Raw genomic sequence first — 25,372 nt, forward strand, 5'->3', positions numbered from 1 at the left:
AAAAAAATCTCACCAATTTGAAAGATATTAAAAAGTGAAAAGATCTTACAGATTCTTCTAATTTAGAGCAGAAAAAATAGACTACCTCTTAAGTAGACAAGGTGGCTTCTACTTTTTATAAAGTATGTAGCACCTAATTATGCTTCCTATCAGCTTCCTAGCATGAGTTATCATAAGAAATGAACTGACGCTTCTGATAATGCTTTGGGGAATCAGGGCTAAGAAGTGAGGTATTAAGCAATGCATGCAATTTAATTTTAAAATAGACTGGTACTTCCTTTGCTAAACACAACATGAGATAAAAAGAAACCTAACAGCAAGAAATAATCTGATAGGGTTTGATGAATAATTTGTGGATGTCTAGAAATAAATGTACTAACAATCATTCAAATAAAATGTATATAATTTGTAAAACTGGAAGAATTGTAACCTTGTTGCCATATAGTTACATACTAAGGGGAAATCAGTGGATCTACATGACTGTTCACAAGTTAGAGAGACTTTTCATGTCTTAGGAAAGTCAATCTATCAAAAAGATATTTTGAAAAATATTAGATGAAAGTTCTCTACAAAAATTCAGTTTTTCATACATTTTCATATGAAAGGGAAACATGGCTTTACCTGATTTAAAGCAAACAATTCTGGAAACAGGCATCATTTTACTTAACAGTTGTCACATTGGACTCATGATTTCCCTAACACTGGGGCTCTCCCTGAATGTATTTTATCTCCCAGAAATCACCCACAGGCCATGGTTCCACCAAGAATAATGAGGTCGGGCTACAATGATGGGATAACAGGTGTTATGTTTTACTACAAAAGATTTATTTTCAAAAGGTTATTAAGCAAATCTTGCTTTTACTCTTGACCAGTCAGAGCTAGCCAAACTACCACAAAATGCTTTTCTGTCACTTTGCTACTGCTGATAAATGATGGCAGAATGTCTTCGATGGACTGACCACACCCAGGATGATGTCACTGCAGAGGCATTTAAGACTATACAAAAGAATGGGTGAGCACTGAGTTCAAGGAAAATCAGAGCTCAAGGCCAAGGAAATCTGATAAACGCTTCATGGGCAGAAGGCTTCTGGAGGAACTGATTTAGATCTAAACCTCGTATCCTTCCAAAGTGCTTGTCATCATTTCTAAGTTAACCACAACACATAAAGGATCATTAGAGGGAATCACAAAATGAAGCCCATCTAACAGAAAAGGCATTGGATTCTACCTAAGGCTAGAGATGAAAGGCACAGCCATGCCGTCCCCACATGGTAAAGGAGATTGGTAACTGAGAAATCAACAGGCGAAGCAGAGACCACCTGGCAAGCGGCAGTCTTGCCTAGGACGTGACCATTTCAACGGGATTTCATATTTTCACTGCCACACAAGTAGAGTTTTAACAGGATGGATTGATGTGATCCAGGGGTTTTGAAAATATATAAAATCTCTTTCGTGTGGTTGGTGCCTGGCAGCTACTCATACAAATTGAGATGTAATGGCTTTGAGACCCCCCTGTGTGTGTGGATGGCAGCTCTCACAACAGCAGCTGCACAGACCAATCTCCCTCTAAAAGCCCTGCCGGTGATTCTGACGTGCTGACAGCCACGTTCAGAGCCTCGGGTCTGGATTGTGGCTTTCCAACCATGGCCCAGAGGGGCAAATTACTAGGACCCGCTGATTTATACTGACTTAGTAATTGGCACTTTTGAAAGGTCTGAACAAATGACCTAAGACTCTATTAATAGCTACACTTATCATTGTCAACTGAGACCCAGCTAAGACCCTGCAGCCTCACATCCTTTAAAACCACCTCCCGGCAACAGGTGTGGGACTTCACAGAGCAGTGCCGATGACTCGCCTTCCCACATTTTTCATCATTAGCACTACTCATATTGTCTCAGGACCTATGTTTCAGTGAGTTATACTGTAAGAAGAGTGTAGCCATCCTAGGAATTCTGCCGTAATGTGGTCCACGACTATAATTTAAAATGGTGAACATTATATATATATATATGAAATAGAAATGTTACAATTTCCACTAAATATAGGAGTTTCTATTTTTAGATTTATTTGTTCTTGCCCCTCATCAAGCTAATACAAGATATTTTGTTTGCATTTTGGATTATTCATTTTGGGTTGAAGAAGGTTTATGTTTGCAGGATGCTTTGCAAACATTAAATAATGATCCCGAGATTAGAGCCCTCAGAAATCCCACAGTCCAACTCTCATTTGCCGATGGGAAACTGTAGCCCAGGGTGAACATGTAAATCCCCCAGGATGATGTGATTCTTTTCATAAGATGTGTGTGCCAATGCAGATTTCTGTAAACTCAATTTAATTCCATAGTTAGTATGCAGGGTGCAGACACCATGTTGGTCTAAGTTAGACGTACAATACCTAGCTCAGTGCCAAACCCATCTGTATGTAGGTATTTTATTAAGTGCTTTTAAATGGCCAGGAAACTCTGGATTATGAAAGTTCCCAGAAAAACCTGAGCAGGGCATAAGGTGGGGAGTTAGTTGATTTAGGAATTCTCCCCCGCTCCCCATGCCTAACAGCAGGTACTTAGGAAAAGCAGGCATCCCCTGGCCGTGCAGAGGGAGCAGGCTTGCTCATGCACCAAGTCCCTGTGCAGGATGCTCGGAGAGTCTCACTCCAGCCCAAGCTTTGGGACTGAGGGTCAAAGCAAGTTCAAAGAAACCACAAACTGTTGAAGAATCCACATGCAAGAGGGCAGGGAATAGTTCTACATGAGTACTGAAGATAAAACAGAATACTTTACCGACTCTAGCATGAGCTGCCAGGCTAGATGGACAGAAAAGAATTAGTGAATTGATGATATTTATTTAAAGGCGTACCCCACAGAGGCGGGAGAGAACAACTTACCTTTTCATTTCTGAGAAAACAGATGGCCGTGAGCTAGATGCATCTCGAACAAGGTCAATAAACATGGGGTCAAATTGGGTCATCTCATTTTTGCACCTGCAGTTGGAGAGCATGGAAGACCAACTGCATGCACATGCTAGAAAGGGGCGGGGCTTGACAGAATCTTAATACACTAGGTTCCAATTAGGAAAGTGAACATATCCTTTAGTTGAGCCTTAACATTGTCATGAAGAGCAGACTGACACGTGCAAAACCCTGTTAAACCCAGGCCTCTGAGCCACCTACATGGGATTCCTAGAAAACAGAAACAAACGGAATTTCGAAGGAGAAATGTCTGTCCAGTGCTAACCTTTAATCGCGCCACAAAGTGAGTTGCAACACTGACTTCAGAGGCAGGGTTCCCAAGGATGATCTCAAAGCGGTACTGCAGCCCCAGCTTGTCTCGCACCTCCTGCAGCCGCTCCTTGGCTAACATCGCCAGCTGCACAGAAGGCACCCGGATAATGAGCATGTGTCCCCTCCCACTTTTGGTTTTTCCCGGGGAGCTGATGAGGTCATCCATAATGCTGAGCGTTTCTGGCGTGCTGTGGTCTCGGAGGGACGCCATGGTGGTAAGAGCCATCAGAGCCTCCGAGTACTGCTGGATGAGAAGATAGCAGCGGACGACCATGCTGTGCAGCCTGGGGTACCTTCAACAGAACACAGGGAGGTAGCACTTGGCCGCAGGACCGGCTGGGACAGTAAGATCTGTGTGGCCAAACGCAGATCGGCCATGGTGGGAAGGGGTTAGTGATCAGTCAGTGGAGGGCTTAGCTCTAGAATGACCTTGGAGCCCATATCTCTAGATGGAAAAGTTGAGATTCCAACGCTTTTGAGTCAGAGCCTGTTAAGACAGGCAGGTAAGTTATAGAGGCTTAAGGATGGTCTAGCCAGCCCAGCTTCTCTGGGTGTGGTCTGTGCTCCAGCAGCAGCACCACCTGGGATTGTTAGAAATGCCAAGTCTGCCACCCCAGATGATGTGCTGAATCAGAATCTGCATCTTGACAAGATCCCCAGGTGATATGTATGCACAGTAAATTTTGAGAAGCACTGGCCTAGTCAGGCTAATTGTCATAATGGATTATCCCTGAATCCTAACCTCTTGCGGGTAGCACTGAGTTAGAATGGCGGCATGTTGTCAGCTTATTTCTGATACTTATGATTGCTCTGAAGGGAACTGAGACTTTAATATCATGTCTGTAGCATATCAGACACAAAAAGAGTAATTATTATTACTAATTTGTGGCTAGCCCCACAGATAGCAGTAACTAACTGTATATTCCCATGAACTGCCTTAGTGCTGGAGAAAACTTGCAGCTAACTGGAGAAACAGCACCCCCTAGTGGTGGCCTCCTATCACCTGAGCCCTGCTCAGTAAAGGGAGTCTGGGAAGGAGCAGGGAGGGCTGTGTCCTGGTTTCCATCAAAAGCCCTTGGATATACCATTCCCATCCCCACCCCCACCCCACCTCCTGCCTGGACTGCCAGGTAAGAGGGTCATTTTGTTCAAATTGGCAGTTCTTTCAGGTACAGAGCAGGCAGAAAATAAATCTCTCATTTATGTGCTATTCCTTAGAAAGCCAGGTCTGCTGATAAAATGAGTATAAATGGGCAAAGAGGACCCACTTGCAGGCATGAAGAGGTGCTGGTCAAGGAAGTAGGTGCTGGCAAAATGAGGATGAGTCTGTGAACTTTCTGGTTGCCAGCTGGTAGCACATGTAGCTGCCTAGCAGCTGGGTAGGCCAATGAAGGATTTTACCCTTGTCCCACTTTATAATTCTATTTAAAGTAAAGCAAGTGGTTCACTGGCCTTGCACAGAAAAGCCCAGGGTCAAATACCAACTAGGGTGATCATATGAATTGTGTGGTTTTGAAGTACTTTAGAGTTGGAAAGGACCACAGATGCCCTGGGCTCTGACCACTCCACCTTCTCATAGAAGGAGACTGAGCTAAGGGGCATAGAGAGTTCAGCTACCTGCCCAAGATCGTCCAACCTGTCAGAGACACAGCCGGATCTAGATTCCACTTAGGTCTCTGACAATGTCTTCTTACTTTGCAAGAATTTAGTAGATTGGGGGAAAGTGAAGAAATCCTTCAGTTCAATCAATTCCTGGCCAGTCCCTTCAAGTATTCAATAAATTATAGCTATTATTAGCCTGGAGTCACTGAGTTGGAAGAAGCAAGCACAGATGATCCATGTTTAAAGCTTAATGTTTTCTGCTAGGCCATGTAGGAAAGCCAAAGTTAGAACAAATGGTAACTTTTGATATACAAGCATTCAGATTTCACACTCTGAAAGAAGCATGAACATAGAAGTGAATGTGTTCCCAATCTGTTATGCTTGCATTAAACTGTAATTGTAGTTTTGTATTACCAACGTTGTAATATAAGGTGATGGACTCATCCGTTAAAATACCAGTTATGAAACTCTGATGTTACTGGAAGGAAAGATACATTCCAAGCTGGCAGATGTAACGGGTGGGCGGGAAACACAGGAGAAGCTCATGGGCTGATTTTAGAAATCTAAGATCACATTTGCTGTGAACGGATTAATGCCACAGTGTCAGTTAAGTCTTCTCAAATCCAACAGCTGCAAAAATATGAAGTCCTACTCCAAGCCTGCTTTTCCTGATGCAGCATTTTAACTTGCTAGACAGGATGCACCCGCCTGTCCTCATTTTTATTTCTCTTTTTTCTTACCAACATTATGGGGCAGGTTGTTACACAGATGGCCTGTGATCAATTGGAGCAAATGTTAAGAACTAGAGCTACTGAAACTTAGAATGTTCTCATCAAATAGAGCCACTTGCCCCTGTCATTGGACGATCAGAGTATTGTGGAGGGCAGGGAGGGACCTCTTATTAGGTTAGGTACATTCTAATGCCTCTGCTCTCTGAGTCCATGATTCATGATCAGAGAAGAAAAAATAGGAAAACCCTTTACTCTTCCAGAGTGTGATCTGGAATTGGGGAATAAAAAGAAGGCACAGGAGTCAGAAGAGTCATGCCCTTAATTCCCAAGGTTGGGGCCTGGAGAAGAGGCAGAAGGAACTAAACTTGCTTAAATGATCTGATTGTTCCTTAATTTTCTCCAGTCTACACTCCATGTGTCTCATAGTAAAGTTTAGCTTTTTACCAGGTCATATAAAGGCACTTGCCTGTGGTGCACAGAGGAGAAAAAAGGGGGAAATGTAAACGTGTTGGGTATATGGTGGGGGAGGCCAGACCTCAGAGGAATGGTCTTTAGTAAGCAGATCCCTCTCTGCCCGTGTAATCCGGGCCGTAGCGATGAAGCATGCTTGGGAGACGATTCAGGGCACGGAAAGTCCCACTCGGAGTTGCTAGTTTCCTTTGTTGGCCTTGGATGATCATAGAAACCCCACATGAGTAAAAGGTCATCTTAGGAAAGGCTATTTTTATTCACATCAACCGCACAGCAGGGGCTCCACCGAACTCCCTGGGACAGACACAAGACTTCTGGCTATTTTAGTCATGCAAGTTCAGCTGAAGAAAAGGTTGAAGATTTTTATTTACCTCTCCAAGAGTGTGTTCACCATTTTTTCAAAAGTCTCATCACATCTCAGAAGTGGGCTTGTGATCCCCCACTGTAGAGACTTACTGTACTCGTTCAAGCCAAAGTACAGCTTTTCCTCGCAGCTCATGTCCTCCTGATTCAAAATACAGAGCAAAACACAGTGAGGACAGGACACAATATGTCTTGATTTTTAGGGGAGGGGATCCCTGTAATAAGTTATTTCCTGGAAGGTTAAAAAAAAGTGAACAAACAAGTGGGACTACAGCAAACTAAAAAGCTTTTCACAACAAAGAAAACCATCAACAAAATAAAAAGGCAACCTATGGAATGAAAGAAAATATTTGCAAGTCATACATCTGATGAGCAAGGGGTTGATATTCAAAATATATAAAGAACTCACACAACTCAATAGTGAAAAAAACCAATCAAGTTAAAAAATGAACAGAGGAATTGAATAGACATTTTTCTAAAGAAGATCTACAAATAACCAACAGGTATATGAAAAGGTGCTTAACATCACTAGTCATCAGGGAAATGCAAATCAAAACCACAATGAGATATCACCTCACACTTGCTAGAATGACTGTCATCAAAAAGACAAGAGATAACAAGTGTTGGTGAGAATGTGGAGAAAGGGACCCTTCTGCACTGCTGGTGGGAATGTAAATTAATGCAGCCACTATGGAAAACAGCATGGAGGTTCCTTATGAAATATAAAATAGAGCTACCATCTGATCCAGCAATTCCACTTCTAGGTATATATTCAAAGGAAATGAAAACAGGATGTCGAAGTGCTATCTGCCTTCCCATCTTCACTGCAGCATCATTCACAATAGCCAAGATATGGAATCATTGAGGTGTCCATCAATGGAAGAATGAAAAACGATGTGATATATGGGGTGAGGCAAAAGTAGGTTTACAGTTGTGCATACACAAAACAGTTTATTCTAGTATTATACAATAATTAATAAATAATAGTAGAAACTCTGTTTTGTGTATGCACAACTGTAAACCTACTTTTGCCTCACCCTGTGTATATGTGTACACATACACATATATGTATATATAGGAATATTATTTAGCTATGAAAAAGAAGGACATCCTGCCATTGTAACAACATGGATGCACCCCGAGGGCATTGTGCTAAGTGAAATAAGTTAGAGAAAGACAAATAGTGCATTGTATCACCTATATGTAGAATCTTAAAAAAAAGTCAAACCCATAGAAAAAGAGTAGAATAGTGGTTGCCAGGGGCTGGGGGATGAGGAGGTACAGGGAGAGGTTGGTAAAAGGGCACAAACTTTCAGCTATAAGATAAATAAGGCCTGAGATCTAATGTATCACATGATGACTACAATTGATAACATATTGTATAACTGAAATTTGATAAAGAAGTAGAAGTTAAATGTTCTTAACAAAATATAGTGATGAATGTGTTAATTAACTAGATGGGAGGAATCCGTTCATAATATAGAACATACATCAAATCATCACAAAGTACACTTTAAATATCTTACAATTTTATTGGTAAATTATACCTCAGTAAAGCTGAAAAAAAAAATTGTTTCATTATATAACCTTATGCCAACTCTATAATAATCTCTGAGGTATAACCGAAATTTCTTTTCACATCAAGTAAACTTAGTGATTAGTGGAATGCTGACACGCTTTCTTAAGGCAGAGAGTAACTGTATAGACAGACGGTTTATTGTCTCTTTCTTTTGTTCAGACATTTTTGGAAGAATAGCATTCTTTTTTTTCTTTTTATTGATTTCAGAGAGGAAGAGAGAGGGAGAGAGAGACAGAAACATCAGTGATGAGAGAGAGTTATTGGTCATGGATCGGCCGCTGCCTCCTGCATGCCCCCTCCTGGGACTGAAACCCCCCAGGTGAGGTTTCCCCCTTCGGGAAGCAGCTCTCTCTGATACAAATGTTATCTACAGAGCTCTCTGGAGATTGACAAACTGAAGAACTCCTCCATTACAGAAAACTCTTAGAATTTAATGATGGTTAATTCCTAAAAGATTACCCTTTTAAAAAATTTATTTAAAAAGTAGAATGTATACTTTTCTGCCTCATCGAACAGAACACACAGTATTTAATCTGTCGCCCTCTGGATGACTCAGTTATCACTGTGAAAATGAACAACTATTTTTGGATATGACACACAGATTCCCTCAAAGGACCCTGAAATGTCTGACAAGCTGCTTGTCCTTAAACTCAGTAGTCCCAGAATATTCAATAAGCTTTTTGAGTTCATGTATGTTTTTTTTTAGTACAGTTTTCCTTCCCCTTTTGTACATTACCTTTCACAGTCTTCCTTTCTATGTTGCCTGTGCATTTTAGTCTCGTGTTTATTTGTTATTTATTACGTATTGACATTTTTCTTTAAACAGTCTCCAATTAATTTCATAAAGGCAATAGAGCAGCGTTAAGTGTATAAGATAAAAATAAATTGGGTGACCAGAGGAAGAAAAAGCAAGGGTAAGAGAAATAAGATTTGGCGGGGACAGAGTGAGTTTTCTCAAAAATGCATTCCAGAAGCTTCTGCACCTTTTGTTAAAAGTAGGCTACAAATTTGGTTCTGAGCTTTTGAGTACCCATCCAGAGAAACGAGCAATTGTGTGATTTATAAGGTCCGTAAGATAAAAACAAAGCATTATTTAATCGGAAGCTTTTAATTTTTTGAGGTCCCCCAAACTAGGAATTGTGCTTGTTGGAACATGGTCTTATTTGAGAATAAATATGTTTTATGAGAGGACCAGAGTATGTTCTTATAAATCCTGGAGCCTTAGAGCATAGACTGAGTAACATCTGTTGTTTATTTGTTTGCTTGTTTCCTTCTGTGTTCTTGGCTGTGTTCTGGATGGTTGTGTCAAACAAGTAACTTAGGATGAAAAAAACTCATTCATCCGAGTTTCCCTCCGTATCAGGACTTGGCACAGAATTAGTGGAAAAGCTCTATATTATATGAACGTGGATTTCAATTTCCTTCTCATCCCTGGTCTTGTTTCTTTGGGAAAATATAAAATCCTACTCCAAGTCCATTCCTTTTCCAGATGCAGCATTTGAACGGGCTGGACAGGATGTATTCACCTGTCCTCATTTTTATTTCTCTTTCTTTTTTCTTAGCAGAATTACAGAGCAGGTGGTTAAATGGAGGGCTTGTGATCAATTGGAGCCAGTATTGGTTTAGAGAACCAGAGCTACTAAAAAAATCAGAATGAGAAGGGCATCGTTTTCCCAATCTGTTATGTTTGCACTGAACTGTAACTGTAGTTTTGTAAGTATTATAAAAGTTGTCATAGAAGTTAATGGGACCATCCTTTAAAATGAGTTAGGAAACTCTGAATGATGTTACTCTAAAGAAACACACGTCCCCAAATAGAAATCATACTATTTATTGAATCCTTATGTCTTTGGGGAAAATGTTCCTTCTCTTAAAAAAAAAAAATCTTCCCCCTCCCAAAGTCCTGTCCGCTCAGTGACCCAGCGCTGCAGTGCTCCCTGTCCTTTCCCACTCCTCTGCTTTTCCTCCCGCCAATCACTCTGCTGCACAGACGCCGTTCCCTGGAAAGTCGCCAAGGACTCTGGAGGCCAAATCCAGCGGCCTTTACATGTTAGTCCTTGGCCTTACCGCCCTCTTGGCAGTTGTCTTCATTATTTTCTTCCATGATTTTATCTACACGAGCTGCTTCAGTGATCATTGTTTTTTGAAAAAATATTCTAAAGCCTCATCTTAAAGCCCCAAAACAAACTTCAACTTTGTCTTTGCAGTGATGCACTCGCATCAGTCTTAGAGAGTCTCAGATCAAAATCTGTCTAATCTGCCCTCCACGATTAATCTTCCTCTTGACTTCTTTCCAACTAGTTCTCTGACTTTGCGCTCTTCCCCAGTAAGCAAATCCTAGAAAAGTTACCATGTCTTCCTTCCTTTTTTATTGTCAGGACCACTATTCTGATTCAGGTATTTGTTGATTCTAACCCGAATTACCAGAAAAGCCAGATGTCTGATCTCCCCATTTCTAATCACGTTGACTTAGCCTCTATAGTTAATGAACTACTTTAAAATGCAGCCTCTTGCCCTGGCCGGGTGGTTCAGTTGGTTGGAGCATCATCCCGTACACCAAAAGGTTGTGGGTTTGATTCCTGGTCAGGGCACATACCCAGGTTGCGGGTTCGATTCCCCAGTTGGGGGTTTGTGCAGGAGGCAACCAATCAATGTTTCTCTCTCTCTCTCCCCCTTCCTCTCTCTAAAAATATCTGAAAAAAAATTAATAAATAGAACTTTAAAAATGCAGCCTCTCAGTATCTCCTCAAGCTGAACACATGTGAACCCTAAGACTCAGCAACTTCACTCCCAGGCACATGCCCAACAGAAATGCATACATGTCTACTAAAAGGCATGTGCTAGCATGTCTGAAATAAATGAGTAGGATGAATAAATGAATTGTGGTAGTCACCCAGTGTAATCTATATACAACAATAAGAATGAATGTTTTATGATTCATGCAAATACAGAAGAGTCTCACAAACAATAAGAGCAAAAGAAGCCAGATACAAAAGGATGTCCACTGAATGATTCCATCTATATAAAGTTCAAAACTGGGCAAGACAAATCTATGGTGGAAGAGGCCAGGAGAGGGTTTCCCTTTCGTGGGGGAGTGGCTGACTCATGGGGTGGTGGTAATAGTCTAAAAATTATACAAAATATTGAGATATTGCCCTGGCGGGTGTAGCTCAGTTGGTTGGGCATCGTCCGGTGTACCAAGGATTGCCAGTTCAATTCCCGGTCAGGGCACATGCCCTGGTTGTGGGGCTTGGTCCCTGGTGGGGGGCATGCAGGAGGCAGCCAATCGATGTTGTGCTTGCACATCAATGTTTCTCTCTGTGTGTCCCTCTCTCTTCCTCTCTCTCTAAAAATCAATAAAAATATTTTTAAAAAATTGACATATAACATTATATTAGTTTCAGGTGTGTAACATAATGATTTGATATTTGTATATACTGTGTTGTAAAATGATCCCCACAGTAAGTGTAGTTAACATCCATCACCACATATAGTTAACAATTTTTTTTCTTGTTGCAAGAACTTCTAAGATCTACTTTCTTAGCAACTTTCAAAGATGCAACACAACATCCTTGGGACTTGTTTATGTTATAACTGGAGGTATGTACCTTTTGATACCCTTCACCCACTTTGCCTGCCCTGCAACCCCCCTCCCTCCCCACTCCAGCAACTGCCAATCTGTTTTCTCTATGTCTTATTCTATTTTGGACAGTAGTGACTTTAATATGTACTTTGCTTTGTCCTATAAACCATGAGCTCTCTGTGTGTTTATGGAAAGATCTAACAAACCCACATGTGCTCAATAATATTTTTTTGAGTTAAATTTCTTTGCTTTTCCCAGTCATTCCTTTTTTGGGACATTGGCTTTAGGATAACTAAAGGAGGCTAACTGTTAGGAGGTTCTCTCCTAAATGTGTAAAGTTATTGTAAATTAGATTCAATCTTTTTAATCTTTTCTTCATGTTGATCTCAATTACATAGAAATGATTTTTAAAAACTTTAGAGTAAAATAACTCCCATCCCTCAATTATTTTGACCATAACCCTGGGTTTCGTATCTTTAATTCATAAATATTTTACTAGATCTCTCTAAGATAAGAACCCTTTAAAAGTATAACTACAATACCATTATTATACCTAAAAATGAACCCATAATCCATAGGAGTGACTTTTAAGAAAATTCATTTGGGCCTGTTTCTCTTGTTACTTCATTCAGGAGAAGATAAAAAACAGAAGCTGAGTCCTCCTTCCTATCACTGGTGTGCTCTCTCTGGAAAACACTGAACCAACAAGGTAAGTTAGGATAGTTCTCTCCCCTGCCCAACGATATACTGAAATTTAATATTTAATAGGAGAACTATTTGTTGGATTAAAAAACTATTTTCCTTTCATCAGTTCTATTGGCAATCCATTCTGTGTCAGGGCAACTTTTTGGGTAGCACATAGGTGTGCCCTACACCTTAGAGACAAAGGAACTGTGGTTGCCTCTTATGTTACCTGTAACTTGACCACCCATTCAATGGACTGAGCGTGGGTGGAGAAGAGACCAACAAAGCGAAAGCTCAAGGCAACCTGTGTGTGATAACGAATGCAATGAGACAGTTCTCAGAAGGGAGGGACTGTTGATGCCAATGTCATTCAGTGACCTGGGCTTGCTTGACTGCAAAGAACAGACCAATACTCTAAAAGAAGGGTTCTCATATGATTTCACTCATATGTGGGATATAAAACTGAAACTTTGGACACAAACAGCAGTGTGGTGGTTGTCAGAGGGAAGGCAGTGGGGGGGATAGAAGGTGAAGGGAGTCTTAATATATGGTGTTGGGAAAAGATATGACTTTGGGTAGTGGGCACACACAGCAATATACAGATCTTGTAACACAGAAACCCACACCTGAAACTTATATGTTCATATTAACCACTGTCACCCCAATAAATTGAATAATAAAAAAAGAAAATAAAAGAAGGGTTCTAAGTCAGGGAAAACTCACCTACTTCATAACAGAATGAAATGCACTGGGTTAACAAATAAATAGTTATTCTTATGTAAGGTATTTCTGGCACCTTTTACTTAAACATGTTTATTTTTAAATATCCAATATATCAATATTTCAAAATAAAGGATCCACTGCTTAATGGCTAATCTTTATTATTTTTCAATGAAACTCTTATTTCTTTTTGTTGATAGTATATTTAACATACAGTTTATAGGCCTTTGGGATTGAAGCCAAAAAAATATCAAGACCTGGATATGTACAATGTTGAGATGGTTCTTCTCAACGCATCATCCTCTGTTTCAACCAGAAGTCTGTGAGAACTGATTAAAAGGAAAAATCCACTTGATGGGGGAGCATGAGGGTAACTAAACAGTGATACAAGTAAGACAGAAATATGACAGAAATGCCACCCACAGTACAATAAAATTTCCAGGTCTCAGATTGAAGTTAATCCGTTAAAGGCACAAAGATAATCCATAATATTGATGATGGTGTCAGATTACATCAGTTTTTGGGGATACAAACTATATACGATGAATAATTTTGTATCTGATAACCTAAAAAAGTACTACCAAATCAAATTTATGTAGGACACTATTCTCTAGATATTAATGTTATGATAACTGTAATTATTAGAAGATAAAGAATTACATTAGTCAGATTCTGGAAATCTTGTGCTATATTTTACAAACCCATGACCATATTTTATTACAAGATTCTGCCCCAGTGAACTAAGAACATGGCTGTGTGTTGGAGAGTAGAGCGGAGCAAAGACTCACCGTGCTGTCCAGGTGTATCCAGTGAACCTCATTGCTGGAACTGATTCGGGACTGCTGGGTCTGTAGAGTGTATGGGAAGGAGCTAACCTGGAGCACCAAGAGGTTGAAAGCTTCCAGAACTTCTCTGCAATTAATGACTCTATCAGCCAATCCATGACTAGGTTCACCGTGTGACAAAGAGCCCGAAATGACACTGTAAAAATATTGAGTCACATTAAAATATCCTAAACTGATTAGATGCAGAAGCAGACATCAAAATGGAGGCAATTTTTTAGCTCCTCCCCTCCCCCCCCCCAGTTCTTTTTAATTGGGAGCAGAAGCAATAAACAATTGATTTGGTAGAGCAAATATTCAACTCCTTACCCCTTTCACAAAGGTTTTATTTCTTTTCCTTTTTCAGTTTGTCCCTGGTCTATATACCTCAACGTGTAAACTCAGTTATCCAAGCCAAGGATACTAAATCTGGAGTGGAGATGGAGCACTTTAGTTTGAAACTGCACCTGAATGAGGGAGCTTCTCCATCAAACCATGGTGCTTATCACTGTACAATTATCTGTACCCCTCAGAGAGGCCCCAAAACTTCAGGGGTCCCCGGGGTGTTAATACCATTCTCCTTCCTCCCTCAAAGTTGCTAGACCAGTGATTTTTCAACCGGTATGCTGCAAGAATTTTTAAAACATGCAATAGCTTGACTATTTAGTCAGGGGCACTAACCTCTTTTCCTTTAGATTGTCAAATTAAAAAATGACAACAGCCAACACAACAATAGCCATTCAGTGTGAACTAATCAAAATTATACCTATTCTTTTTGTCAGATCAGCAAAAAATATATTTTTGGTGTGCCGCAGAATTTTAGTAATTAGTTTATGTGTGCCACGAGATGAAAAAGGTTGAAAATCGCTTTGCCAGGCTGTAGGGAGGGCTCCTCCTACCTACTTCCCCATGACCAACATTTTCATATCTCTGAATCATTTTCAGTTGTGTTTAATTTGGATGTACCAGGTTGCCCTGGGGAATTAAATACGGAGAGACCCAATGCATAATCCTCAGAGCTATTACCCCAATTTCAAAGACGAGGTATATAAGGTCAGTGAGCTATTTCTGCTTATAGAACACTAGCGGCAACTAAACAGAATATGGGCAAAATTTCTCTCCTTTTTCCTTCCTTCTTCCTTCCTTCTTCCTTCTCTCCCTCCCTCCCTCCCTCCCTCCCTCCCTCCCTCCCTCCCTCTCTCTTTCTTTTTCTTTCTAGTTAATCTAACAAGTTATGCAAGATCTTACTTATACCTACAAATGGCTCTAAATTTTACATTGTGGAGTGCCAAACATATTCTGGCTTCTGAACAAGCACTTTTGCAATTCTGACATTTTTTAGCACAGACCAAAACACTTCCAGAATCTTAATCTCATTGTGTCCTGAAGAAAAGAAAATCTATAAACATTTAATGATATGTAGTACTCAAGAACTATCCCCTCACCTTTTAAATTACTTGCCTTATTAATCCATAGAAGCAAAGACACCCCCTGCCAGATCATTACTGTAATTTGATCTGGGAGCAAAACTGGCTCCACGATGCCACATTTACTGTTCTCTCACTGATAAACCCACCGAGAGATAGGATCTCCTCTTGTTGAAACGGGTAAATTGTGGAAGGTCTCAGATCTGCTCTTAGATCATTAAAGTGGCCTCTTTACCGCTGTTAATGGTAAGAGGGAAGAAAGGCAGGGGAAAAAACAGAAATAGCAGGAGAGGAAGGAAAAGGAGGAACGGAAAAAAGAAAACGGGAAAAGAACTGGGGAGGAGGAATGGTGGTGAGAAGGAAAGCACATGGCCCTTCTGGGAGCTCAACCTCCTCACTGCCGCATTTTCTCTAAAGCAGCCAAGTTCCACAATGCGCTTAAGCTTGTATTTTAAATAGGAGTTTGTAAATTCACCCACAGTAGAGTTAAAATAAAATCAACATTAAAATGGTAAGAAAAGTTGAAAGAGCAAGGAAAGGGCAGGAAGAAGTTGTCAATACAAAGATGCGAAATGCTAGGGTCCCTGGGTTTTCCAATCATCACCTTTTAAATCACTTATTACATAACTATCGCAGCTGGAGAAGGCATACTGCATTTGCTCACTCTGAAGCAATCACCTCGTTAGTTCCACGTGGCAGTTATCATGAACGAGCACAAACAGTGTGTACGGGTTCTGCTTCACTCTTCTCATGAAAACTTCGAACTTGGCTTGAATCTCATTGTCTAGACGAACAACATATTTCTCTGCTCTTTGATAAGCTGCCCCATTTTCCTCCAGACCCAAGTCTACAAGGACACCTGCCAAGAAGAAAAGAGTTTGCCTTTTTACATATGTGTGTATGTGTGTGTGTGTGTGTGTGTATATATATATAAATGAGATCAACTTCATGTCAACTGGTACACTGGGTACTAATCACATAGAGGTTTACAGAGCAGATGATTTTCCTTTTTCATATCTCCCACCATAGTTTTGAGAAGGAAATATCAGATTTTTCTTTTCTTGAGAATACCCCACCCCACCTCCACCACCTCCCACAAATGACAAAAAAACGATCTGATACATTAAATGGAAGCAGTTGACTGTAGGAGCCCTCTGTCTAATTAAATTCTATTTATATATGAGGTGCTGCTACTAATAGCTATGACAGGTCACTCAGAAAAGTGAAACTCTGGGCTACAGTTCTTGGCCAAATTAATATAATAATACAAGCTTTCCTTGCCCCAAATTTAGTAACAAAACATATGTAAGAAAAAAGGAAAATAATATGCAAGGTCTAAAGATACCACAAGTAGATTATGAGGTTTTCTTTTATTTAGTATTTTACTCATTTTTATATGGAGACGAGAGACTGGCGACTCAAGCCCATGGCCCTGCGAGCAGAAGGAACCAGAAGATTGATTTGGGGTTAGATATGTCACATTTGGGGGTTAGATATAGGAAGGTTTATTTCTGGACTTTCCGTTTCATCTCATTGATCTGTATGTCTGCTCTTATGCTAGTACTACACTGCTGTGATTACTACAGTTTTGTATTAAGTTTTGAAACGAGGAAGTGAGAGTCCTACAACTCTGTTTTCAGTATTGATTTAGGTATTCTGGGTCCCTTCAATTTCCATATGAATTTTAGGACCAGCTCACCAATTTCTGCAAGGTAGCCAGCTGGGCTTTTTATAGGAAACACATTCAATCTGTAGATCAATTTGGGGACTTCTGCCATCTTAAAATATTAGTCTTCCAATTCATGAACATAGGATGCTTTTCCACTTATTTAGATCTTCATTAATCTTTTCTCTTTTTCTTTTCTTTTTTAATCCTCACCTGAGGACATTTTTTCCATTGCTTTTCAGAGAGAGTGGAAAGGAGCAAGAGGGAGAGGGAGAGAGGGAGAGGGAGAGAGGGAGAGAGAGAGAGAGACACTGATGTGTGAAAGAGACACATCGATTGATTGCCACCCGCATGCACCCCACCCGGGAATGGGGATTGAGCTTGCAACTGATGTATGTGCCCTTGACTGAAATCAATCTCAAGACCCTTCAGTCCAAGGGCCAACACTCTAACCACTGAGCCAAACCAGCTAGGGCTTTGTTATTCTTTTTCAACAATGTCTTCTGAGTGTAAATTTTACACTTCTTTTGTCAAAAATATCCCTAAATATTTTATTTTTGTTCATGCTATTATAAATGGAAATGGCTTCTTAATTACGTTTTTTTGGATCTCTTATACCATTTTTGTGACTTTTCTGTAAATTGAAAATAAAAAATTTTAAAAGAAGCATGACTATATCAAATATTTGCAACTAAAACACATATGTTGCTAATGGGACTGTAAATATAACTACCTTAGAAAAAAATTTAGCATTATTTAGTAAAGTTGAAAATGTACATAATCTATGCCCCAACAATCCTACTCCTAGAGAAACTCTTATATATGTGTTCGAGCAGTGTTTGAAATAGTGAAAAACTGGAAACCACCCAAATGTCCGTCAGTAGTAACTAACATCAATATAATATTCTCTAATACACAGCTCACATTTGAGTTTCACTAACTGTGCCAGAGTTGTTTTTTATTTTTTATTTTTAGGTCTAAGATCTAATCAATAATTAAGAACTATACTTGTTTGTCATGTTTCTTTATTCTCCATAATTAAAACAGCCTCCTACCTTTTTCTTTTTGTTTTTTCATTGCTATTTTTTTTTAATGCTGGCTGTTTTGTAGAATGCCACAGAATCGGAATTTTTCTGGGGTTGTCCTTGTGACTGGATTGAGGCTAAACATTTTTGACAATTATACCTCATACATGACATTGTGTACTTCCCCTTGCTCTTAATGTCAACCTGTCCCACAACTGGAGATGGCAAGGTTTAATTATTAGTTATGGTAGTGTCTACTGCCAGATCTCTCCACTGTAAAGATACCGTTTCCTTTTTGTAATTTAAAAAAAATATATATCTTTATTGATTTCAGAGAGAGGAAAGGAGAGGGAGAGAGAGACAGAAACATCAACGATGAGAGAGTCATTGGGGATCGAGCCTGCAACCCGGGCATGTGCCCTGACCGGGAATCGAACCTCTATCTCCCGGATCCTACCTAGGTCAATGCTCAACCGCTGAGCCATGCCCGGCCTGGCCTTTTCTGTAATTTTTAATATGGGGATGACACTCTGAGACTGTGTGAATATTTGTACCCAAATGACATTTTACCCAATGGTTTTAGTATCCATTAATAATACTAACCAGAATCAATAATTACACTGGTATTGCAAAATAGGAATTCTTGAATTCTTTTTCCTACATTTATTAGGTAGTGCTTTTTTGTAAAGAAGGGCTTATCCCTCCAACCCTCACATGTCTTGCTGCTTATTATTTTTTTAGTATTACTATGTACTCATGGTTTTTTAAAAATTTCAACATATTACAATCTATTGCCATCATTCCTTTTGATATTCAAAATTACCAAATTTGGCCAGTAAAATCCCCTTTGAACAGGCTGTTGTGTCCTTTTGAAATGTCCCTATCAATCTTTGAGTACTTCCTCGCTTTTTGGAACAAGATATTCCAGGCTGTTCCCACCTCAGAACTAGGACAGTCGGGAAAGGTATTTATAAACCAAGACCTAGATGCTAAATGTTCACATTAATACTGAGATGTCACTGCTTTCAAGACCTTTCTGTGGTCAGAGTTAGGAAACATTTAACTTTTTCAAGTTATGAGCTCATACTTATATCTCCAATATAAATCTAAAAGGAATATTTCTTATTCTTTCCCATTCCATATCTGAAGCTCCCTTCCTTCATGTGAAAACCCTGGTGTTCAACAACATGAACATATTTATGCATTTACTATATCCTATGAAATACACAAACAGTTTTAATCTAATTTTTTAAAAAATATATCTTTATTGATTTCAGAGAGAGGAAAGGAGAGGGAGAGAGAGAAATAGAAACATCAATGATGAGAGAGTCATTGACCGGCTGCAGCCCGCAACCCAGGCATGTGCCCTGACCGGGAATCGAACCCTGATCACCTGGATTCTAGGTCGATGCTCAACCGCTGAGCCACGCCTGGCTGGGCAATACACAAACAGTTTTAAAATTATTAATGCCACTCCCAACATCATGATTAAAATTCAAGATTTATTTGCAATTCTTTTTGCCCTTAGAATATATCACATCAAGGTTGCACAATTAGAAAACTGTGTTCAAAAAAGTACTTGAGTTAATTATTTTCAGTGTGTGGTTATCAATTTAATATGCAGTCAGGTTCATTTAGTTCTGTTTGCATTCGATATTAAGTTTTCACTATCATTTTAATTTAATTTTGTTGAATATGTAACTCGTTTATAAGGCAAAAGTCAACACTATATAAAATGTTATACTCATCCATTACTATCTCTTCCACCCCATATAGATAAACTTTTTCATTAGTTTCTGGTTTAGTCTTCATGTTTCATTTTGTTTTTCAAAAATAAGCACAGAGGTATGGAATCTGAAAATGGTCAGAAATGCTGAGAGAAATGGCTTATCTGAGAAAGGTTGTTTTCTGTCTTCTTGATAATTTGTTTTTCAGAGTTCTATAGGATTAAATAAAAGTCTATATTCTAATATATTATGAGCAAATCTGTCACATTTTCCAACTCAATAAAAACTGGGCATCAGCAGTTTCCACCTGGGGTACTGATAGTGGCACCAAGAGGTCCAAGGCCATGTATACCTAAATACTAAATCTTATTTTTGACATGAATGGAAACTTAGGAGGCAACGTTAACTTTTCTTTTATGACATTTTGCAACTCACTGAGTTCTAGAGCCCACGGTGGTTGGGAATCACTGTGTTCCCTAAAGGTGATTAACCTGAACCGGTGGAGCTGACACAGGTGGTGCCCCAGTCATGGACATCTTCCATAGGAATAACCAACTTGAAAGGTCTCTGCAGAGAACCTTTCTTGGACAGCCAAGGACTCTAAGCAGCTCGAGTGTAGCCACTTGTACCCCTTTCTTTACTGAAGGCTACAGAATCCAGATGGGCTTCAGGAACACTTGAGCCTTAGCCTTTTATGGGATTAGAGAAAAACAATATCATGTCCTCTGAGGCCATTCCTCTAAAAACTTGAAAAGAGGAACAGCAAGGTTTCAACCATCTAAGGACCTTGAAGGGGAACAAAAACAAGAACACACACACCAAGTCCTCAATACCTTGTGAGCACCAGTATCAAAGGCCTTTCCATAAAGGTCAAAAGTCTGAATGTGTGGCCCGAACCCATCACTAGAAGGAGCTAATGAGTCTGGATATCAAGTAAAACTGATAATGATCAGAGAAATCCAAAATGTTCAGGTATCATTAAAGGTGATCCAGTATTCAACTCAATGCCCCACTACCCTGTTTATTTGGACACAACAATGTATTTTAACTTGTACATTTTTATCTCTTGATTTTTTTTTAAATAAAGAATTTAATTTCTAGTTTTTATTTCTTGTTTTTCTCATTAGGAAGGTATCCTAAAGAAAAATAAAACTGCTCTTAGTTTTAACTGTTCATCTTCTCTGAGGACTGAATTAATTTCTCCAAAGGTGTGGTATGCAAAAATATTCTAGTGCTAAAAAGGGAATGAAAATCAAGAAAATATTAAATCATTACATCATGCTAAGTTTTTCAGTATTATGATAACAGTGGCTATTCCTTCACCCTGGCAATCTCCTCTCAGCAAGTAAATAACCTGGAAATTGAAATAGCTGGTTAAAATTCTTGCTAATCACTTTCAGTGCCCATTGCATTGGCGGTCCCTTCACCTCCTGGTGGCTCAGCTGGCGCCCTCTGTCTTTCCAGTGAGGGAGGGTTCTTAATCTGGGTTTGGTGAGACCTGTCTGTGGGAGTGTACTCCTGTGTTGTTTGGGCCAAGGAGGGAAGCAGCACTAGACCAACACAGAATAGCATTCTGAACACACAGATACAATTTCAGAGCCCTGTGTGACTGACAGATATGCCTGATACATACATATCTAAGGCCTCTACTCTTGGGCAAAGTAGATTTCTGGAACATGGTTTTGATGACTTAGTTTGTTTCTGTCAGAGAACTACCAAATCCTAAATATTACTTCTATGTTTTTCTTTTAAAATAGATTTTAACTTAAAATCCAATTCAACAAAATGTTATACAAAATTTAGTTCAATAAATATTAAGTGTCTGCTGTGTCATAGACAAGACAGAGATGTTTCCCGAGTCTTTTACTTCCTAGTTGAAGAGAAAGATCATTAATGAACATACAGCCACAGTACAGGGCTGAGTGCCATGCAGGAGAACTGCGTGCAGATGAGCACCCACGCACGGGGTGAGGAAGAAAGCCTGAGAAAGAGTTGTCTTAGAAGCCGAAGATACTGCAGGGAAGGAGTGGAGGTCACCTGTGCAGCCAATAGTTCAGAAAAGGACTGAAAAGGTCACTGGTAACATTGGTAAGAGCCCTACAAGGGTGGGGGTGGGAAGTGGAGGTGCATTTCCAGTGTTGAGGAGTGAGTAGGAGGTGGAGGAGGTGGGGATAACTAACAGCACGCAACTCCCTCGGTAAGTTTGGCGGTTAACTAGAGGATGAGCTGGAGGGTTAGGCAGGGTTAACAGAGGCTTGTTTTGTCTTCCAGAGAGTGGGGCATGTTTAAATGGATGGAATGAGCTCCAGGAGAGAAGGAGGTTGAATGTGGCAACGAGAGAAGAAATAACAGTGTGAGTGCCACGAGGAGAAGTAGCATTTAGAACAAGGTGGGTGAACCAGGTTGAAATAGAGGAAGGCAGCTCTTTCATTGATCAAGAGGGAAGGGGCAAAGATGGGTGTATATAGTTATCTGAAGTTTTCTTCTCTTGGGGGTGGGAGAGGAGAGAAGTTGGTGGCATGGTCATTTGCTGAGAGAAAGATGGAGTTGGAAGTTTGAGTGACACAGAGTCTGCAATAGCCACTGTGGAGAATGGGAGAGATCCAGCTAAAGAACCAAAAAGGAACTTACGATGGCATCCATCGGAAAGGTTGATTTGTTACCCCCACAGTGTATGTAGAAAAGGAGCTTGTGGTCTGACACTGGGGATATTAGAATTAAGGATTCCAGGACCCAGTAGGGTCTGGATATGACTAGGGAGCAGGTGACCAAGGAGGAGTACAGGTAAAGGTGTTTGAGGATGGGGAATGTAAGGTACTGAGATGCTAGGATATTGGCTTGTCGTCCACCTGGACAGAAAGTACCTCTGGATGGAGGCAGGTTGGGAGGCGGAGAAGACTGTGAGCCAGGTGCCAACATCTTCTATAAACCAGGGGTGGGCACTGGGCTAACTACTTAAGTGGAAATTGACTTTAAGAACGCTAACTTTAGGTAGTTGTCCAGTAGTATGTGTACAAAGGAATCTCTGGTGTGTCCCCAATTCCACCTCAGGACAGGGCAGTTTCCTAGTACTTTCTCCCCTGGGATCCCCTTCCCTGCCCAATAAATACTGCCTTTCTTCTGCTTAAACTTTAGGTGACTGACAAGGAAGTAGAAGGCTGATGAGACCAAGAAAAATACATTTTAGAATGTGAAAATGCCTTCTTCTGTCTTTTCATTGCCCCTTCTAACCTCTGCCACCACCTTGAAACTTCCTTATGTCTGTTTGGATAGAATAATCTACCTATCAACAGATAAACATGTCTCTCTGGTTCTTTTATAATCAGGCATGTGTTTAGGTGTCAAATTTGTGTCATTGCCCTGAGGGTGATAAAGCTTCTGGATACTGCCAGAGTGACTCCCATTTGCTGGGGCTCCCACCTACACCATTTTAAAAGCAGAAAGGAGGAAAGTGTGAACAGTCCCTAATACTCTGTTTTCATCACATCCACCCTGAATGGAAAGTGGCTTGCATTTTTAACGTGCACCGATACCCCAGTATTCTAATGTATAGAATGTAGGGTCTCCTGAATCAAGAATTATGGCACAACATCAAATTGTGGAAAATGAAACTGAAACAAAAGCATTTCCTATAGTCTAAAAATTCCTTATGCTGCTTCTCCACTGATCACTCCAGCAGTTACAAGTCCATTTTGGGCAAGCGTACAAATGTTTAACACATTCCATTTCTTTTTTGATCCTTGAAATTCTTTCCAACACATTTTCTTGTCTCCCTGCCTCCCTTCCTTAATTAGAATCTAGTTGAGGTATCAAGTGCTTCTGCCTATAGTGCTGGGTCTGCAGCCATGTGATGGTTTCTATTTTCACCTTTTTCTTTCAGCCACACAAGGGCTGCCAAGGATGTGGCCTTTCTGCGTGCCCTGGCTGCTTCTCCCTGCCTTGTGCTTTTCCTGGCAGGCAGGCTGCTGAAATGCTTCCTTTAGGGAAAGGCAAATGGAACCGGACAATGGAGCACTGGAACATTGTTCCTCCTTCTGCCAGTCCCTCCTCATCCTCCCTCTCGCCCCCCATTCAAACAGTAGTTGAGCACCTACTGCCGCCAGGCCCGAGACAGGGACCACATTAGGCACTGCCCTCTGCGACCTTCTGCAAATGGCAAACGAAGCTCTCCTTGATTCACACGGAAACATTTGAGGAAACTGAGTCAGACGATTTCTGGAGAATGCTTTCTGCTTTCTTAGCTGTGATTTTTAAGAGTTGTTTTAGTAGATAATCTCTTGCTAACTATTTACTCTGCTCTGGATAATTTCTCTTTACATCCTTATGGTCCTTCCTGTTCCACTTATCAACTGTTATGTGTTCTAAGAATATGAAGGTATTTGAATATCAAAACATATACAATTTGGTGTGTTATAATATGGAATATTATACATTCATTAAGAATGCTGCTTACAAAAGCCTTTAATGACATGGGGAAATGTGTGTACTATAATGTCAAGTGAAAAACAGACACAGGCACAGAAGAGAGCCTAGGACACTGGCTATTAAGTCCTTTGTGAACAATTAGATTTTAACAGTGGTTATCTTTGAAAGGTGGGATTATAAATGTTTAAATGTTTCTAATTTATTTTTTCAAAATAAAAAATACTATAACTATGTTTTTCTATAATTAAAATGACTACAGTTATTTAAAAATATATAGAAGTGATTGTTTTGGCCGCAAAAATTCCAGTATGTATGCCAAAGCCATGTGGGAATAAATTTTAAAATACGTTTTGCCTTGAATTTTTCAAATCTGTGCATAACATTGACTTTTCTGGATTCCAAGTTTATGTAACTAGTCACACTCTGGTGCCTTTCTGAGGAGTGATCATCTTAACATACTCACTTTAGAAAAATCTGAGGGCATTGAGAAGGGAAAAGGAAGGACCTATATAATTTCTTCATCTGTCAAAAATGCACGGTTTTATTTTGGGTCTTGCACTTATCAGGAGAGGTGAAAGTACAGGTCATCAAGAGGTTATCTCAGGAAAAGGCTCCCAGAGAGCACAACTGCTGACCAGGGATGATTTCACCACTTGAAACAGGTGCTATGAGTTTGCTCAAGCATGATCTGGGATATCAGATCACAAACTCAGGAAGGCCACAAATGCCAATTGGTACAAGTAAAGCACCTATAAGAGAAGGTGCTCCCTCCATGTTATGGAAATGTAAAATCCATAGGAAATAAAACATCTGGTCAATGCTTGGTGTGACTAAAGCTCTTCTATTTTCCTCAGTGATGGGGGGAGGGGCAGAAATGGCCAGTAGCCCAGGGAGCCTAGAATTCACTTTGGTTTCTGGGAGAGCTACAAGAGAAGGTGTTTGATCCTCTCTGGCTAATTACCTTTAAGTCCATCCAACAGGTTTTGTAACAGAGCAACAGGCCATTTTGTAACTTGACATTTAGAATTTTAGAAAACTGCACTGTTAGCCAGGCACTTGGGCCTCCAGAAGGCGTGGACTTTACATGTGTCAGAGTTAAAGAGGGAAAAATCTATGGCCGGTAAGCTCATTGGCCCATGGAACTAACAAAAGATTTCTTAGAGATGTGCTACTCCAAGTGTGGTCCTCTGACCAGCAGCACTGGCATCTCCTGGGAGCTTGTTAAAACGCAGAATGTGGAGTCCACATGTTATAGAATAGTAAGAA

At 40.1% G+C, this 25,372-nt stretch overlaps 1 protein-coding gene and 1 long non-coding RNA gene across 2 annotated transcripts in view; one reads left to right on the forward strand and one right to left on the reverse strand.

Moving 5' to 3' along the window:
* GREB1L (GREB1 like retinoic acid receptor coactivator) overlaps window positions 1-25,372 on the reverse strand; it is a 202,118-nt gene that overhangs the window by 26,527 nt on the left and 150,219 nt on the right. The window contains exons 18-21 of the mRNA XM_081150059.1: window positions 15,942-16,122; window positions 13,804-13,996; window positions 6,458-6,591; window positions 3,236-3,575 (exon numbers count right to left, since the gene is read on the reverse strand). Of these exons, the coding sequence (XP_081006185.1) occupies window positions 3,236-3,575; window positions 6,458-6,591; window positions 13,804-13,996; window positions 15,942-16,122 (848 nt within the window). The remainder of the gene's footprint in view (window positions 1-3,235; window positions 3,576-6,457; window positions 6,592-13,803; window positions 13,997-15,941; window positions 16,123-25,372) is intronic.
* Window positions 21,188-24,337, forward strand: LOC308563230. Its single transcript, XR_013999758.1, has 3 exons — window positions 21,188-21,769; window positions 21,953-22,070; window positions 23,562-24,337. It is a non-coding gene; the product is annotated as an uncharacterized lncRNA (long non-coding RNA).

Source organism: Miniopterus schreibersii (assembly GCF_964146895.1).
Source record: "Miniopterus schreibersii genome assembly, chromosome: 10".
NCBI lineage: Eukaryota > Metazoa > Chordata > Mammalia > Chiroptera > Miniopteridae > Miniopterus > Miniopterus schreibersii.